This window comes from Anomaloglossus baeobatrachus, chromosome 2 (genome assembly GCF_048569485.1).
Source record: "Anomaloglossus baeobatrachus isolate aAnoBae1 chromosome 2, aAnoBae1.hap1, whole genome shotgun sequence".
In the NCBI taxonomy this organism is placed as follows: Eukaryota; Metazoa; Chordata; class Amphibia; order Anura; family Aromobatidae; genus Anomaloglossus; species Anomaloglossus baeobatrachus.
In genome coordinates, this window is record NC_134354.1 from 11,681,444 (window position 1) to 11,700,116 (window position 18,673).

The 18,673-nt window shown below is 48.5% G+C and overlaps 1 protein-coding gene across 3 annotated transcripts in view; it reads left to right on the plus strand.

Moving 5' to 3' along the window:
* Nucleotides 1-3,061: 3,061 nt before the first annotated feature.
* SIDT1 (SID1 transmembrane family member 1) overlaps nucleotides 3,062-18,673 on the plus strand; it is a 104,625-nt gene continuing 89,013 nt past the window's right edge. Inside the window, exons 1-2 of one of the 3 annotated variants that reach the window (XM_075334876.1) lie at nucleotides 3,062-3,540; nucleotides 6,895-7,198. In XM_075334876.1, the coding sequence (XP_075190991.1) occupies nucleotides 7,004-7,198 (195 nt within the window). In that variant the 5' untranslated portion in view covers nucleotides 3,062-3,540; nucleotides 6,895-7,003. The remainder of the gene's footprint in view (nucleotides 3,541-6,894; nucleotides 7,199-18,673) is intronic. The other 2 variants (XM_075334875.1, XM_075334874.1) reach the window with 2 other exon arrangements.

An 18,673-nucleotide genomic window follows, 5' to 3' on the forward strand; every position in this document is an offset into this window, starting at 1 on the left:
CTGTCTGCTGAGCTGTGTATATAATCCTCTCCTGTGTGATACTGTCTGCTGAGCTGTGTATCTAATCCTCTCCAGTGTGATACTGTCTGCTGAGCTGTGTATCTAATCCTCTCCTGTGTGATACTGTCTGCTGAGCTATGTATCTAATCCTCTCCTGTGTGATACTGTCTGCTGAGCAGTGTATCTAATCCTCTCCTGTGTGATACAGTCTGCTGAGCTGTGTATCTAATCCTCTCCTGTGTGATACTGTCTGCTGAGCTGTGTATCTAATCCTATCCTGTGTGATACTGTCTGCTGAGCTGTGTATCTAATCCTATCCTGTGTGATACTGTCTGCTGAGCTGCGCAGGTGAAATAAGTTTTGAACACGTCACCAATTTTCTACAGGTGCTATTAACATGAATTTCTCACCAGATGTCAGTAACAACCCGTCCAATCCACGCAGGGAAAGGAATCAAACCAGCTGTGTAATAAATATTACATTATGTCCTGTGCTCAGAATTATTAATAAACAGTTTCTATCCTCCTCCTCCAGGGGGCGCTGTCCTCCGCTCACAGCTGAACGCTCAGCACAAGATCCCAGCGAGGAGCCGCAGCAGAGGCCGGAGCCGCAGCAGAGACCGGAGCCGCAGCAGAGACCAAAGCCGCAGCAGAGACCGGAGCCAGCAGTAGAGACCGGAGCCGCAGCAGAGACCGGAGCCAGCAGCAGAGACCGGAGCCGCAGCAGAGACCGCAGCCGCAGCAGAGACCGGAGCCAGCAGCAGAGACCGGAGCCGCAGCAAAAACCGGAGCCGCCGCTGAGACCGGAGTCAGCAGCAGAGACCGGAGCCGCAGCAGAGACCGCAGCCGCAGCAGAGACCGGAGCCAGCAGCAGAGACCGGAGCCAGCAGCAGAGACCGGAGCCGCAGCAGAGACCGCAGCCGCAGCAGAGACCGGAGCCAGCAGCAGAGACCGGAGCCAGCAGCAGAGACCGGAGCCGCAGCAAAAACCGGAGCCGCAGCAGAGACCGGAGTCAGCAGCAGAGACCGGAGCCGCAGCAGAGACCGGAGCCAGCAGCGAAACCTCCGACTGCAAAGAGCAGATATGTAATCTGAGGGTCCATGTACCCGGAGCAGAGCCAGGCGGAGTGCACACATTCATTTATACATTATAGCAGTTATATCCTTGTACATAGGAGCAGTATTATAGGAATTATATTCTTGTACATAGGGACAGTATTATAGTAGTTATATTCTTGTATATAGGGGCAGTATTATAGTAGTTATATTCTTGTACATAGGAGCAGTATTATAGTAGTTATATTCTTCTACATAGGAGCAGCATTATAGTAGTTATATTCTTGTACATAGGAGTAGTATTATAGTAGTTATATCCTTGTATATAGGGGCAGTATTATAGTAGTTATATTCTTGTACATAGAGGGCAGTATTATAGTAGTTATATTCTTGTACATAGGAGCAGTATTATAGTAGTTATATTCTTGTACATAGGGGCAGTATTATAGTAGTTATATTCTTGTACATAGGGGCAGTATTATAGTAGTTATATTCTTGTACATAGGGTCAGTATTATAGTAGTTATATTCTTCTACATAGGAGCAGCATTATAGTAGTTATATTCTTGTACATAGGATTAGTATTATAGTAGTTATATCCTTGTACATAGGGGCAGTATTATAGTAGTTATATTCTTGTACATAGAGGGCAGTATTATAGTAGTTATATTCTTGTACATAGGAGCAGTATTATAGTAGTTATATTCTTGTACATAGGGGCAGTATTATAGTAGTTATATTCTTGTACATAGGGGCAGTATTATAGTAGTTATATTCTTGTACATAGGGTCAGTATTATAGTAGTTATATTCTTGTACATAGGAGCAGTATTATAGTAGTTATATTCTTGTACATAGGGTCAGTATTATAGTAGTTATATTCTTGTACATAGGGGCAGTATTATAGTAGTTATATTCTTGTACATAGGGGCAGTATTATAGTAGTTATATTCTTCTACATAGGGGCAGTATTATAGTAGTTATATTCTTGTATATAGGGAGCAGTGTTATAGTAGTTAAATTCTTGTACATAGGGAGCAGTATTATGGTAGTTATATTCTTGTATATAGGGAGCAGTATTATAGTAGTTATATTCTTGTACATAGGGGCAGTATTATAGTAGTTATATTCTTGTACATAGGGGCAGTATTATAGTAGTTATATTCTTGTATATAGGGAGCAGTATTATAGTAGTTATATTATTGTACATAGGGGGCAGTATTATAGTAGTTATATTCTTGTATATAGGGGGCAGTATTATAGTAGTTATATTCTTGTACATAGGGGGCAGTATTATAGTAGTTATATTCTTGTACATAGGAGCAGTATTATAGTAGTTATATTCTTGTACATAGGGGGCAGTATTATAGTAGTTATATTCTTGTAGATAGAGGCAGTATTATAGTAGTTATATTCTTGTACATAGGGGCAGTATTATAGTATTTATATTATTGTACATAGGGGCAGTATTATAGTAGTTATATTCTTGTATATAGGGGCAGTATTATAGTAGTTATATTCTTGTACATAGGGGCAGTATTATAGTAGTTATATTATTGTACATAGGGGCAGTATTATAGTAGTTATCTTCTTGTATATAGGGGCAGTATTATAGTAGTTATATTCTTGTACATAGGGGCAGTATTATAGTAGTTATATTATTGTACATATGCACAGTATTATAGTAGTTATATTCTTGTATATAGGGGCAGTATTATAGTAGTCATATTCTTGTACATAGGGAGCAGTATTATAGTAGTTATATTCTTGTATATAGGGGGCAGTATTATAGTAGTTATATTCTTGTATATAGGGGCAGTATTATAGTAGTTATATTCTTGTACATAGGGGCAGTATTATAGTAGTTATATTCTTGTACATAGGGGCAGTATTATAGTAGTTATATTCCTGTACATAGGGGGCAGTATTATAGTAGCTATAGTCTTGTATATAGGGGCAGTATTATAGTAGTTATATTCTTGTACATAGGGGGCAGTATTATAGTAGCTATAGTCTTGTATATAGGGGCAGTATTATATCAGTTATATTCCTGTACATAGGGGGCAGTGTTATAGTTGTAATATTATTTTATAATTTTTCTGTACTTTCTGTATTTAATATAAGCACGTGGCCCCAGGTCATTCTTTATATTTATTATTCTCGTACATTGGCTGTGACTATAGTATCAGGGTGTAATGCCGTGTATATTCAGCAGGTGGCAGCAGAGTCCATGCTCAGATTCCTCTGCACCTTACACCTTTTAGAATTAAACTGTGGGAACAATGTAGCAGAGGAGGCTGCAGTGATTGGTCAGCTGTCCTCTCTCTGGACACAAGCACCAATCCGCATTGGGCAGGGGAGGGCTCCTGGCTGCACCCTGTGCTGCTGTCCTGGCTGTGGCATCCTGGGCTCTGGGGATGGTGGATGATGAGCCCTGAGCAGCCCACCCGCAGCAGAACTGCCCCAGGGACCCCCAGCAGCCGGGCAGGTGAGTGCAGGCAGCAGGGACACCACTGAGCAGTGTGTGGGGACTGAAAACCCCTGCAGCATCCAGTAGGGTCACAGATATCTGTATGTGTGATATCATGTGATTATATATACTGTATGTACATCAAAGGATGTTATATGTATGATGACATGTAATATGTGCTGTATGCTGGCATGTCATTTGTGCTGTATGTCTGATGTGCTGTGTGCTGTGTGCTGGCATATGATGTGTGCTGTATGTATGATGACATGTGTGCTGTATGTATGATGACATAATGTGTGTTGTATGTATGATGACATAATGTGTGCTGTATGTATGATATGTGTGTGTGCTGTGACTATGATCACATGTGATATATGCTGTATGTATGATGACATGTGATGTGTTCTGTATATATGATTACATGTGCTGTATATATGATAAAATTTGGTGATATGTGCTGTATGTATGATGATGTGGGGATGTGTGTTTCAAATGTATGATGACATGTGGTCATGTGTGCTGTATGTATAATGTGTGCCTTATGTATAATGATGTGGTGTGTGCTGTGTGTCTGATGACCTGTTGTGATGTATGTGCTGTATATATGATAATATGATTTGTGCTGTATGTATGATGACATGATTTGTGATGCCTGCTATATGTATGATGATGTGATGTGTGCTGTATGTATGATGATATGTGGTGATGTCTGTACTGTATGATGACACGTGGGGATGAGTACTGTATGTATGCTGACATGTGATGTTTGCTGTATGTATGATGACATGCAATGTGTGCTGTTTGTATGATGACATGTAGTGCTGTCTGTGCTGTTTGCATGATGACATGTGGTGATGTCTGTGCAGCATGTATGATGACATTTAGTGCTGTCTGTTCTGTATGTATGATGACACGTGGTGATGTCTGTGCTGTATGTACCATGACACGTGGGGATGTCTGTACTGTATGTAGGTTGACATGTGGTGATGTCTGTGCTGTATGTATGATGACACGTGGTGATGTCTGTGCTGTATGTATGATGACACGTGGTGATGGCTGTGCTGTATGTATGATGACACGTGGTGATATCTGTACTGTATGTATGATGACACGTGGTGATGTCTGTGCTGTATGATGACACGTGGTGATGTCTGTACTGTATGTATGATGACACGTGGTGATGTCTGTACTGTATGTATGATGACACGTGGTGATGTCTGTGCTGTATGTATGATGACACGTGGTGATGTCTGTGCTGTATGTATGATGACACGTGGTGATGTCTGTGCTGTATGTATGATGACACGTGGTGATATCTGTACTGTATGTATGATGACACGTGGTGATGTCTGTGCTGTATGTATGATGACACATGGTGCTGTCTTTGCTGTATGTATGATGACACGTGATGCTGTCTGTGCTGTATGTATGATGACACGTGATGCTGTCTGTGCTGTATGTATGATGACACGTGGTGATGTCTGTGCTGTATGTATGATGACACGTGGTGATGTCTGTGCTGTATGTATGATGACACGTGGTGCTGTCTGTGCTGTATGTATGATGACACATGGTGCTGTCTTTGCTGTATGTATGATGGCACGTGGTGATGTCTGTGCTGTATGTATGATGACACGAGGTGCTGTCTGTGCTGAATGTATGATGACACGTGATGCTGTCTGTGCTGTATGTAGGATGACACGTGATGCTGTCTGTGCTGTATGTATGATGACACGTGGTGATATCTGTACTGTATGTATGATGACACATAGTGCTGTCTTTGCTGTATGTATGATGGCACGTGGTGATGTCTGTGCTCTATGTATGATGATACCTGGTGATGTCTGTGCTGTATGTATGACATGTGCTGTATGTATGATGACCCGTGGTGATGTCTATGCTGTATGTATCATGACACATGGTGATGTCTGTGCTGTATGTATGATGACACGTGGTGATGTCTGTGCTGTATGTATGATGACCCGTGGTGATGTCTGTGCTGTATGTATGATGGCACGTGGTGATGTCTGTGCTGTATGTATGATGACACGTGGTGATGTCTGTGCTGTATGTATGATGACCCGTGGTGATGTCTATGCTGTATGTATCATGACACGTGGTGATGTCTGTGCTGTATGTATGACATGTGCTGTATGTATGATGACCCGTGGTGATGTCTGTGCTGTATGTATGATGACCCGTGGTGATGTCTATGCTGTATGTATGATGACACGTGGTGATGTCTGTGCTCTATGTATGATGATACCTGGTGATGTCTGTGCTGTATGTATGACATGTGCTGTATGTATGATGACCCGTGGTGATGTCTGTGCTGTATGTATGATGACACGTGGTGATGTCTGTGCTCTATGTATGATGATACCTGGTGATGTCTGTGCTGTATGTATGACATGTGCTGTATGTATGATGACCCGTGGTGATGTCTATGCTGTATGTATCATGACACATGGTGATGTCTGTGCTGTATGTATGATGACACGTGGTGATGTCTGTGCTGTATGTAGGATGACACGTGATGCTGTCTGTGCTGTATGTATCATGACACATGGTGATGTCTGTGCTGTATGTATGATGACACGTGGTGATGTCTGTGCTGTATGTATGATGACCCGTGGTGATGTCTGTGCTGTATGTATGATGACACGTGGTGATGTCTGTGCTGTATGTATGATGATACCTGGTGATGTCTGTGCTGTATGTATGACATGTGCTGTATGTATGATGACACGTGGTGATATCTGTACTGTATGAATGATGACACATGGTGATGTCTGTGCTGTATGTATGATGACCCGTGGTGATGTCTGTGCTGTATGTATGATGACACATGGTGATGTCTGTGCTGTATGTATGATGATACCTGGTGATGTCTGTGCTGTATGTATGACATGTGCTGTATGTATGATGACACGTGGTGATATCTGTACTGTATGAATGATGACACGTGGTGATGTCTGTGCTATATGTATGATGACACGTGGTGATGTCTGTGCTGTATGTATGATGACACGTGGTGATGTCTGTGCTGTATGTATGATGATACCTGGTGATGTCTGTGCTGTATGTATGACATGTGCTGTATGTATGATGACACGTGGTGATATCTGTACTGTATGAATGATGACACATGGTGATGTCTGTGCTGTATGTATGATGACACGTGGTGATGTCTGTGCTGTATGTATGATGATACCTGCTGATGTCTGTGCTGTATGTATGATGACGTGTGGTGATGTCTGTACTGTATGTATAATGACACGTAGTGATGCCTGTGCTGTATGAATGATGACACGTGGTGATATAGATATAGGACCGATACAATGGCTCTCACTATATCCCCCTCTTTTGCAGACATGTGTTGATCCGGAGCGGCTGTGACCAGATATTTATTAGCCTTGGATTGTTCCACTCCATGGAGAGGGGTGGCCGTCTGCTGTGACATCTCTGTGGTCTCCTGGGGATGATGGGGGGTGCAGTGTCACCCGCCTGGATCTCCCCGGGGTTCCTCCTCTTTATAGCATTGGCGCGGTTCGCCGGTGGAGTCAGCCGGCCGACAGACATTAAACCAGCGCAGATCGGCAAGTTTTACTCCGGTCGCATCGACAGGAACATCGAGGAGGTCTACGCCTTCAACTACACCAGCAAGCCGGGCAAGGTACGCAGCCGCCACCTACGGGGGACATCGGGGCCGCGCACTGGTCACCTCCAGAGCTGCATTCATAATTCTGCAGGTGGCTGCTCCAGTCTGCCACATATTGGTGAGAGAAGCGGCATCTGGCTGAACAGTGAGTGCAGCTCCGGCTGTGACTGGAGTAGAGGTGACCGCGCAGGTCAGCGCGGGATGTGTATTCTCTGCATAGTATGTCAGCACGACAAAGCCGACACATGGTGGGGGGGGGGGGGGCGAGGACGGAGTTATGTATTGGAAGAAGTGGACCAACAGCAGCACAGAGTATTTCAGGAGAGGAGAGTGCTTATCTTATAGGAGGTCACAGAGGAAGGAGCAGGTCACAGCAGCACAGAGTATTTCAGGGGTAAGATTACCTTGTGGCTGGTCACACACTGAGTTACATAGTGGAAAGAGAATTGTCTTCCAGTAGTACCGAGTAATTTGGAAAAAGAATGTTGAGATATTGTAGTAGGTCACAAGCTGGAAAGTGCAGGTCCCTCCTGCAGCACAGAGTATTTCAGGGTTATGATGATATTGTGGCTGGTCACAGACTGAGATTACACAGTAGAAGGAGAATCCTCTTCCAGCAGCACAGAGTATTTCAGGTAATTAATGTTGAGATATTGTATTCGGTCACAAGCTGGAAAGTGCAGGTTCCCCGGCAGCACAGAGTTTCAGGGGTGCAATCATCTTTTGGCTCATCAGAGACTGAGATTTACACAGAAGGAGAATTGCCTTCTAGCAGCACAGAGTATTTCAGGAAATGAGTGATGAGATATTGTAGTAGGTCACAATCTGGAAAGTGCAGGTTCCCCCAGCAGTACAGAGTATTTCAGGGGTGCAGTCATCTTGTGGCTGTTATATAGTGGAAGGAGAATTGTCTTCCAGCAGCACAGAGTATTTCAGGAAATGAGTGACAAGATATTGTAGTAGGTCACAATCTAGAAAGTGCAGGTTCCCCCAGCAGCACAGAGTATTTTAGGGGTGCAATCATCTTGTGGCTGTTATATATTAGAGGGAGAATTGTCTTCTGGCAGCACAGAGTATTTCAGGAAATGAGTGATGAGATATTGTAGTAGGTCACAATCTGGAAAGTGGTGGTTCCCCCAGCAGCACAGAGTATTTCAGGGGTGCAATCATCTTGTGGCTGTTATATAGTGGAAGGAGAATTGTCTTCCAGCAGCACAGAGTATTTCAGGAAATGAGTGACAAGATATTGTAGTAAGACACAATCTAGAAAGTGCAGGTTCCCCCAGCAGCACAGAGTTTTTCAGGGGTGCAATCATCTTGTGGCTGTTATATATTAGAGGGAGAATTGTCTTCTGGCAGCACAGAGTATTTCAGGAGAGGAGTATGCTGCTCTTGTGGGAGGTCACAGAGTGGAAGTTACAGGTTAAACCAGCAGCACAGAGTACTTCAGGAAAGGAGAGAGCTGGTCTTCTGAGAAGTTATTGACTGGGGGTTATAAAGTGGAAGGAGCAGAGTCCCCAGTGGCACAGAGTATTTCAGGAGAAAAGTGTGATGATTTTGTGGGAGGCTGAAGACTGGGAGTTACATAGTGGCAGGTGCAGAGTCACAGCTGTGCAGAGTATTTCAGGAGAGGATTGTGCTGATCTCTACTGGCAATCTAAATGTAAGGAGCATTCCCATTGGGGACATTTCTGATATATAAACATCTGACAGGGGCGAATCTCAGAGGTGGCGCCCGCACCAATGTGAGGAGTAGTGGTCCCCGCACCCGCCTGGTGGACGTGCCCGCTGCCGGTGCAATGCTTCAGCGCTGCCGCCATCTCCGCCTCTGCTCCAAGCAATCAATAGCATCTAGGTAACTTCATCAGGTTATTGGCGAGGAGTCCGGGATCACCGCCAGGGCCGAGACTGATTATACGGCATCGTGTACTGACAGACGGCCGTACGCAGCACTCCTGCGGATCACACACCCTGCCGCACATGTAGCAGAGCGGATTAAGTCGTTAAACCCTAATGGTTGTTATCTGCACGTCTGCAGCGAAGTAGAAACACAAAATGCAAACTCAGCTCTGCTGCACAGCACAGTCAACTCTGCTACACTGCACAGTCAACTCTGCTACACTGCACAGTCAGCTCTGCTACACTGCACGGTCAGCTCTGCTACACTGCACGGTCAGCTCTGCTGCACAGCACAGTCAACTCTGCTACACTGCACAGTCAACTCTGCTACACTGCACAGTCAACTCTGCTGCACTGCACAATCAGCTCTGCTACACTGCACAGTCAGCTCTGCTGCACTGCACAATCAGCTCTGCTGCACTGCACAGTCAGCTCTGCTGCACTGCATGGTCAGCTCTGCTGCACAGTCAGCTCTGCTGCACTGCACAGTCAGCTCTGCTACACTGCACAGTCAGCTCTGCTACACTACATGGTCAGCTCTGCTACACTGCACAGTCAGCTCTGCTACACTGCACAGTCAGCTCTGCTACACTACATGGTCAGCTCTGCTGCACTGCACAGTCAGCTCTGCTGCACTGCACAGTCAGCTCTGCTACACTACATGGTCAGCTCTGCTGCACTGCACAGTCAGCTCTACTGCACTGCTCAGTCAGCTCTGCTGCACAGCACAGTCAGCTCTACTACACTGCACGGTCAGTTCTGCTGCACAGCACAGTCAGCTCTACTACACTGCATGGTCAGCTCTGCTGCACTGCACAGTCAGCTCTGCTACACCACACAGTCAGCTCTGCTGCACCGCACAGTCAGCTCTGCTACACTGCACAGTCAGCTCTGCTACACTACATGGTCAGCTCTGCTGCACTGCACAGTCAGCTCTGCTGCACTGCTCAGTCAGCTCTGCTGCACAGCACAGTCAGCTCTGCTACACTGCACAGTCAGCTCTGCTACACTACATGGTCAGCTCTGCTGCACTGCACAGTCAGCTCTACTGCACTGCTCAGTCAGCTCTGCTGCACAGCACAGTCAGCTCTACTACACTGCACGGTCAGTTCTGCTGCACAGCACAGTCAGCTCTACTACACTGCATGGTCAGCTCTGCTGCACTGCACAGTCAGCTCTGCTACACCGCACAGTCAGCTCTGCTGCACCGCACGGTCAGCTCTGCTGCACCGCACGGTGAGCTGTGCTACAGTGCACGGTCAGCTCTGCTACAGTGCACAGCCAGCTCTGATACAGTGCACAGCCAGCTCTGCTGCACTGCACAGTCAGCTCTACTACACTGCACAGTCAGCTCTGCTGCACAGCACGGTCAGCTCTAATACACTGCACAGTCAGCTCTGCTACATGCACAGTCAGCTCTGCTACACTGTACGGTCAGCTTTGCTACACTGCACGGTCAGCTCTGCTACACCGCACAGTCAGCTCTGCTACACCGCACGGTCAGCTCTGCTGCACCGCACGGTGAGCTGTGCTACAGTGCACGGTCAGCTCTGCTACAGTGCACAGCCAGCTCTGCTACAGTGCACAGCCAGCTCTGATACAGTGCACAGCCAGCTCTGCTGCACTGCACAGTCAGCTCTACTACACTGCACAGTCAGCTCTGCTGCACAGCACGGTCAGCTCTAATACACTGCACGGTCAGCTCTGCTACATGCACAGTCAGTTCTGCTACACTGTACGGTCAGCTTTGCTACACTGCACGGTCAGCTCTGCTACATGCACAGTCAGCTCTGCTACACTGCACGGTCAGCTTTTCCACACTGCACGGTCAGCTCTGCTACACTGCACAGTCAGCTCTGCTACACTGCACAATCAGCTCCGCTACACTACATGGTCAGCTCTGCTATGTCAGAATAACGTGTCTTCACGATGGCCGGCTGGTTCTTGAGTCATGATGCCAGGACAGGTGCCCGTTCCACCGCAGCAGGTGGACGACCATAACCACAGCTGCCTACAGTCACCGCCATTTAACCCTTGAGATGCTGCAGCCATCAGCCCTTCTGTGGCATCTAGACAGTTAAATAGGTTGTGATCACGGGGTGTCAAGGGGTAGTTATGTCCCCCGTGGCTGCCATCTTACTACTTCCATTACACCCTAAAGGCCCCGTCACACACAGAGATAAATCTTTGGCAGATCTGTGGATGCAGTGAGATCATGGACATATTGTTCCATTTGTACAGCCACAAACCTGCCACTGATTGTCCACAATTTCACTGCAACCACAGATCTGCCGCAGATTTATCTATGTGTGACAGGGCCTTTAGGCTTATAGGCGTTGCAGGATCAAGTCCCCAAGTGGATAAAAAAAATAATAAAATGTTAAAAAAAATAAGAGTAAAAAGTTACAAAAAGTGCTGTGCGGGGGCCATCGGGCTGTGCGGGGGCCATCGGGCTGTGCGGGAGCCATCGGGCTGTGCGAGAGCCATCGGGCTGTGCGGGAGCCATCGGGCTGTGCGGGGGCCATCGGGCTGTGCGGGAGCCATCGGGCTGTGCGGGGGCCATCGGGCTGTGCGGGAGCCATCGGGCTGTGCGGGGGCTATCGGGCTGTGCGGGAGCCATCGGGCTGTGCGGGGGCCATCGGGCTGTGCGTGGGCCATCGGGCTGTGCGTGGGCCATCGGGCTGTGCGGGGGCCATCGGGCTGTGCGGGAGCCATCGGGCTGTGCGGGAGACATCGGGCTGTGCGGGAGCCATCGGGCTGTGTGTGGGCCATTGGGCTGTACGGGGGCCATCAGGCTGTGCGGGAGCCATCAGGCTGTGCGGGAGACATCGAGCTGTGCGAGAGCCATCGGGCTGTGCGGGAGCCATCGGGCTGTGCGGGGGCCATCGGGCTGTGCGGGGGCCATCGGGCTGTGCGGGAGCCATCAGGCTGTGCGGGAGACATCGAGCTGTGCGAGAGCCATCGGGCTGTGCGAGAGCCATCGGGCTGTGCGGGAGCCATCGGGCTGTGCGGGGGCCATCGGGCTGTGCGGGAGCCATCGGGCTGTGCGGGGGCCATCGGGCTGTGCGGGAGCCATTGGGCTGTGCGGGGGCCATTGGGCTGTGCGGGAGCCATCGGGCTGTGCGGGAGCCATCGGGCTGTGCGGGAGCCATCGGGCTGTGCGGGGGCCATCGGTCTGTGCGTGGGCCATCGGGCTGTGCGGGGGCCATCGGTCTGTGCGGGGGCCATCGGGCTGTGCGGGAATCATCGGGCTGTGCGGGAATCATCGGGCTGTGCGTGGGCCATCGGGCTGTACGGGGGCCATCGGGCTGTGCGTGGGCCATCGGGCTGTGCGGGGGCCATCGGGCTGTGCGGGAATCATCGGGCTGTGCGGGAATCATCGGGCTGTGCGTGGGCCATCGGGCTGTACGGGGGCCATCGGGCTGTGCGGGAGCCATCAGGCTGTGCGGGAGACATCGAGCTGTGCGAGAGCCATCGGGCTGTGCGGGAGCCATCGGGCTGTGCGGGGGCCATCGGGCTGTGCGGGAGCCATCGGGCTGTGCGGGGGCCATCGGGCTGTGCGGGAGCCATTGGGCTGTGCGGGAGCCATCGGGCTGTGCGGGAGCCATCGGGCTGTGCGGGGGCCATCGGTCTGTGCGGGGGCCATCGGTCTGTGCGGGGGCCATCGGGCTGTGCGGGGGCCATCGGTCTGTGCGGGGGCCATCGGGCTGTGCGGGAATCATCGGGCTGTGCGGGAATCATCGGGCTGTGCGGGAATCATCAGGCTGTGCGTGGGCCATCGGGCTGTGCGGGGGCCATCGGGCTGTGCGGGGGCCATCGGGCTGTGCGGGGGCCATTGGGCTGTGCGGGGGCCATCTGGCTGTGCGGGAATCATCGGGCTGTTGATTTGGGCTGCGCAGGCCTTCCGCATTCTGGATGTTGTGCGTCTCTCATCTCATGTCGCTCATCACATCCCACATTCTTCACTTAGGTCACGGTAACATTCCTCGGCTGTCAGTACAACGGCCTCACACGGCGCAGTCACCAGGACTGGTGCAGTGAATGGGATTATGGAATGACAACAATGGCGCAAGTGATCAGACAATCCGAATTAAAAAAGAGTGTCGCGGACTGGATAACGATGGCATAATCAATCCGTCCATGATCAGTCCATAATCAGTCCAAGATCCGTGCATAATCAGTCCATGATCAGTCCAAGATCCGTCCATGATCCGTCCATGATCCGTCCATGATCAGTCAATGATCAGTCCATGATCCGTCCATGATCCGTCCGTGATCCGTCCATGATCCGTCCATGATCAGTCAATGATCCGTCCATGATCAGTCAATGATCCGTCCATGATCAGTCAATGATCCGTCCATGATCAGTCAATGATCCGTCCATGATCAGTCAATGATCAGTCCATGATCAGTCAATGATCCGTCCATGATCAGTCAATGATCCGTCCATGATCAGTCAATGATCAGTCCATGATCAGTCAATGATCCGTCCATGATCAGTCAATGATCAGTCCATGATCCGTCCATGATCAGTCCATAGGCTTCATGTGGAGGCAGGAATACTGCAGCAGAGACGCAGAGCTGACGATCCATCACTCAGAGGCCGGATCGGATCGGCCCACAGGTGATCTGGTAAATCCCTGGTGGGCCCCAGTGCAGGACCCCACACCCTGATTTCCTAGATATAAAGACAGCGTCTAATCATTCATGTAAATAATATACAGCTTATTATTATATAGGAGCAGCGGTAATTAATAATTGTATGTAGCTTTAGACTGTGTTCACCCACTGCATCTATTCTTATCCACAAACAGGCAGCGTTTTTGGCCCCCAAAAAACGCATCCGCAGGAAAACGCATGTACACAGTGACTGCACCAGCAGAATAGTGAGTGCAGCTCTGGAGTATAATACAGGAGGTAACTCAGGATCAGTAATGCAATGTTCAGTTAGGTCCAGAAATATTTGGACAGTGACACAAGTTTTGTTATTTTAGCTGTTTACAAAAACATGTTCAGAAATACAATTCTATATATAATATGGGCTGAAAGTGCACACTCCCAGCTGCAATATGAGAGTTTTCACTTCCAAATCGGAGAAAGGGTTTAGGAATCATAGCTCTGTAATGCATAGCCTCCTCTTTTTCAAGGGACCAAAAGTAATTGGACAAGGGTCTCTAAGGGCTGCAATTAACTCTGAAGGCGTCTCCCTCGTTAACCTGTAATCAATGAAGTAGTTAAAAGGTCTGGGGTTGATTACAGGTGTGTGGTTTTGCATTTGGAAGCTGTTGCTGTGACCAGACAACATGCGGTCTAAGGAACTCTCAATTGAGGTGAAGCAGAACATCCTGAGGCTGAAAAAAAAGAAAAAATCCATCAGAGAGATAGCAGACATGCTTGGAGTAGCAAAATCAACAGTCGGGTACATTCTGAGAAAAAAGGAATTGACTGGTGAGCTTGGGAACTCAAAAAGGCCTGGGCGTCCACGGATGACAACAGTGGTGGATGATCCCCGCATACTTTCTTTGGGAAGAAGAACCCGTTCACAACATCACCTGAAGTCCAGAACACTCTCAGTGAAGTAGGTGTATCTGTCTCTAAGTCACCAGTAAAGAGAAGACTCCATGAAAGTAAATACAAAGGGTTCACATCTAGATGCAAACCATTCATCAATTCCAAAAATAGACAGGCCAGAGTTACATTTGCTGAAAAACACCTCATGAAGCCAGCTCAGTTCTGGAAAAGTATTCTATGGACAGATGAGACCAAGATCAACCTGTACCAGAATGATGGGAAGAAAAAAGTGTGGAGAAGAAAGGGAACGGCACATGATCCAAGGCACACCACATCCTCTGTAAAACATGGTGGAGGCAACGTGATGGCATGGGCATGCATGGCTTTCAATGGCACTGGGTCACTTGTGTTTATTGATGACATAACAGTAGACAAGAGTAGCCGGATGAATTCTGAAGTGTACCGGGATATACTTTCAGCACAGATTCAGCCAAATGCCGCAAAGTTGATCGGACGGCGCTTCATAGTACAGATGGACAATGACCCCAAGCATACAGCCAAAGCTACCCAGGAGTTCATGAGTGCAAAAAAGTGGAACATTCTGCAATGGCCAAGTCAATCACCAGATCTTAACCCAATTGAGCATGCATTTCACTTGCTCAAATCCAGACTTAAGACGGAAAGACCCACAAACAAGCAAGACCTGAAGGCTGCGGCTGTAAAGGCCTGGCAAAGCATTAAGAAGGAGGAAACCCAGCGTTTGGTGATGTCCATGGGTTCCAGACTTAAGGCAGTGATTGCCTCCAAAGGATTCGCAACAAAATATTGAAAATAAAAATATTTTGTTTGGGTTTGGTTTATTTGTCCAATTACTTTTGACCTCCTAAAATGTGGAGTGTTTGTAAAGAAATGTGACAATTCCTACAATTTCTATCAGATATTTTTGTTCAAACCTTCAAATTAAACGCTACAATCTGCACTTGAATTCTGTTGTAGAGGTTTCATTTCAAATCCAATGTGGTGGCATGCAGAGCCCAACTCGCCAAAATTGTGTCACTGTCCAAAGATTTCTGGACCTAACTGTATGTACACAGTGACTGCAGCAGCAGAATAGTGAGTGCAGCTCTGGAGTATAATACAGGAGGTAACTCAGGATCAGTAATGTAATGTATGTACACAGTGACTGCACTAGCAGAATAGTGAGTGCAGCTCTGGAGGATAATACAGGAGGTAACTCAGGATCAGTAATGTAATGTATGTACACTGTGACTGCACCAGCAGAATAGTGAGTGCAGCTCTGGAGTCCAGGATACATAATGTAATACATATTGTGAATTTTTTTTGTATTTTTCAGTATAATCCTCGCCCGCTATCCTATGATGTGTATATGTTACATGTTTCGGGTATTATGGAGTAAATCCTTTGGCGCTCGCTCTGCTTTATGAGGATTATATCTCTCTAATTAGCGGGTTTAGCTTTGTTTTTTTTTTGTCTGCAAATGAGGACGGGAATAAGAAACTCTTGAGTTGTGTGACGTCGTCCTCTCGGGGTGTGACATCATCCGCCCGGGGTGTGACATCATCCGCCCGGGGTGTGACATCATCCGCCCAGGGTGTGACATCATCCGCCCGGGGTGTGACGTCGTCCGCCCGGGGTGTGACATCATCTGCCCGGGGTGTGACATCATCTGCCCGGGGTGTGACGTCGTCCTCCCGGGGTGTGACATCATCTGCCCGGGGTGTGACATCATCTGCCCGGGGTGTGACATCATCTGCCCGGGGTGTGACATCATCTGCCCGGGGTGTGACGTCGTCCTCCCGGGGTGGGATCCCTTGCTCGGTCAGATTTGGTAGAAATTTTCTATTATTCCTGTTCCTCGTCACAGATGATGTGAAGGTGAGAACATTGCACATGTTACATTGCGGCTGCAGATGTGATAGGGAACGTGCGGTGAAGATGGAGGAGAAACTGCGGCGTCAGGACCGGATAGAAAAGGAGGGTTACTGCTGAGAGGTCCATTTCTAGAAAAGACAATAAATATAAAAAGATTTAGCTAAAATAATTGAAATATGTTGTGTAGAATCAGATGCACGTTGATTTACATAACGCCTAAGTTTTACAGATCGCAGTCCAATGGTGACGGCTTTACACCCCTCCATCCGACACACGGCATTGTGCTTGGTGATGTATGGCTCGGCATTGTGCTTGGTGATGTACGGCTCAGCATTGTGCTTGGTGATGTATGGCTCGGCATTGTGCTTGGTAGTGTATGGCTCGGCATTGTGCTTGGTGATGTACGGCTCAGCATTGTGCTTGGTGATGTACGGCTCGGCATTGTGCTTGGTGATGTACGGCTCGGCATTGTGCTTGGTGATGTATGGCTCGGCATTGTGCTTGGTGATGTACGGCTCAGCATTGTGCTTGGTGATGTACGGCTCGGCATTGTGCTTGGTGATGTACGGCTCGGCATTGTGCTTGGTGATGTATGGCTCGGCATTGTGCTTGGTGATGTATGGCTCGGCATTGTGCTTGGTAGTGTATGGCTCGGCATTGTGCTTGGTGATGTACGGCTCAGCATTGTGCTTGGTGATGTACGGCTCGGCATTGTGCTTGGTGATGTACGGCTCGGCATTGTGCTTGGTGATGTATGGCTCAGCATTGTGCTTGGTGATGTACGGCTCAGCATTGTGCTTGGTGATGTACGGCTCGGCATTGTGCTTGGTGATGTACGGCTCGGCATTGTGCTTGGTGATGTACGGCTCGGCATTGTGCTTGGTGATGTATGGCTCGGCATTGTGCTTGATGTATGGCTCAGCATTGTGCTTGGTTGTCACAAACCACCGGGGGGTCACTCAGAAATCCCCCGCGCTGGCGATGTACGGCTCAGCATTGTGCTTGGTGATGTACGGCTCGGCATTGTGCTTGGTGATGTACGGCTCGGCATTGTGCTTGGTGATGTACGGCTCGGCATTGTGCTTGGTGATGTATGGCTCGGCATTGTGCTTGATGTATGGCTCAGCATTGTGCTTGGTGATGTACGGCTCGGCATTGTGCTTGGTGATGTACGGCTCGGCATTGTGCTTGGTGATGTATGGCTCGGCATTGTGCTTGGTGATGTACGGCTCAGCATTGTGCTTGGTGATGTACGGCTCAGCATTGTGCTTGGTGATGTACGGCTCAGCATTGTGGTTGGTGATGTACGGCTCAGCATTGTGGTTGGTGATGTATGACTTGGCATTGTGCTTGGTGATGTACGGCTCAGCATTGTGCTTGGTGATGTACGGCTCAGCATTGTGGTTGGTGATGTATGACTTGGCATTGTGCTTGGTGATGTACGGCTCGGCATTGTGCTTGGTGATGTACGGCTCAGCATTGTGCTTGGTGATGTATGGCTCGGCATTGTGCTTGGTGATGTACGGCTCAGCATTGTGCTTGGTGATGTATGGCTCAGCATTGTGCTTGGTGATGTAGGGCTCGGCATTGTGCTTGGTGATGTACGGCTCGGCATTGTGCTTGGTGATGTACGGCTCAGCATTGTGCTTGGTGATGTACGGCTCAGCATTGTGCTTGGTGATGTATGGCTCGGCATTGTGCTTGGTGATGTACGGCTCAGCATTGTGCTTGGTGATGTACGGCTCGGCATTGTGCTTGGTGATGTATGGCTCGGCATTGTGCTCGGTGATGTACGGCTCGGCATTGTGCTTGGTGATGTATGGCTCGGCATTGTGCTTGGTGATGTATGGCTCGGCATTGTGCTTGGTGATGTACGGCTCAGCATTGTGCTTGGTGATGTACAGCTCAGCATTGTGCTTGGTGATGTACGGCTCGGCATTGTGCTTGGTGATGTATGGCTCAGCATTGTGCTTGGTAATGTACGGCTCAGCATTGTGCTTGGTGATGTACAGCTCAGCATTGTGCTTGGTGATGTATGGCTCGGCATTGTGCTTGGTGATATACGGCTCAGCATTGTGCTTGGTGATGTACAGCTCAGCATTGTGCTTGGTGATGTATGGCTCGGCATTGTGCTTGGTGATGTATGGCTCAGCATTGTGCTTGGTGATGTACGGCTCAGCATTGTGC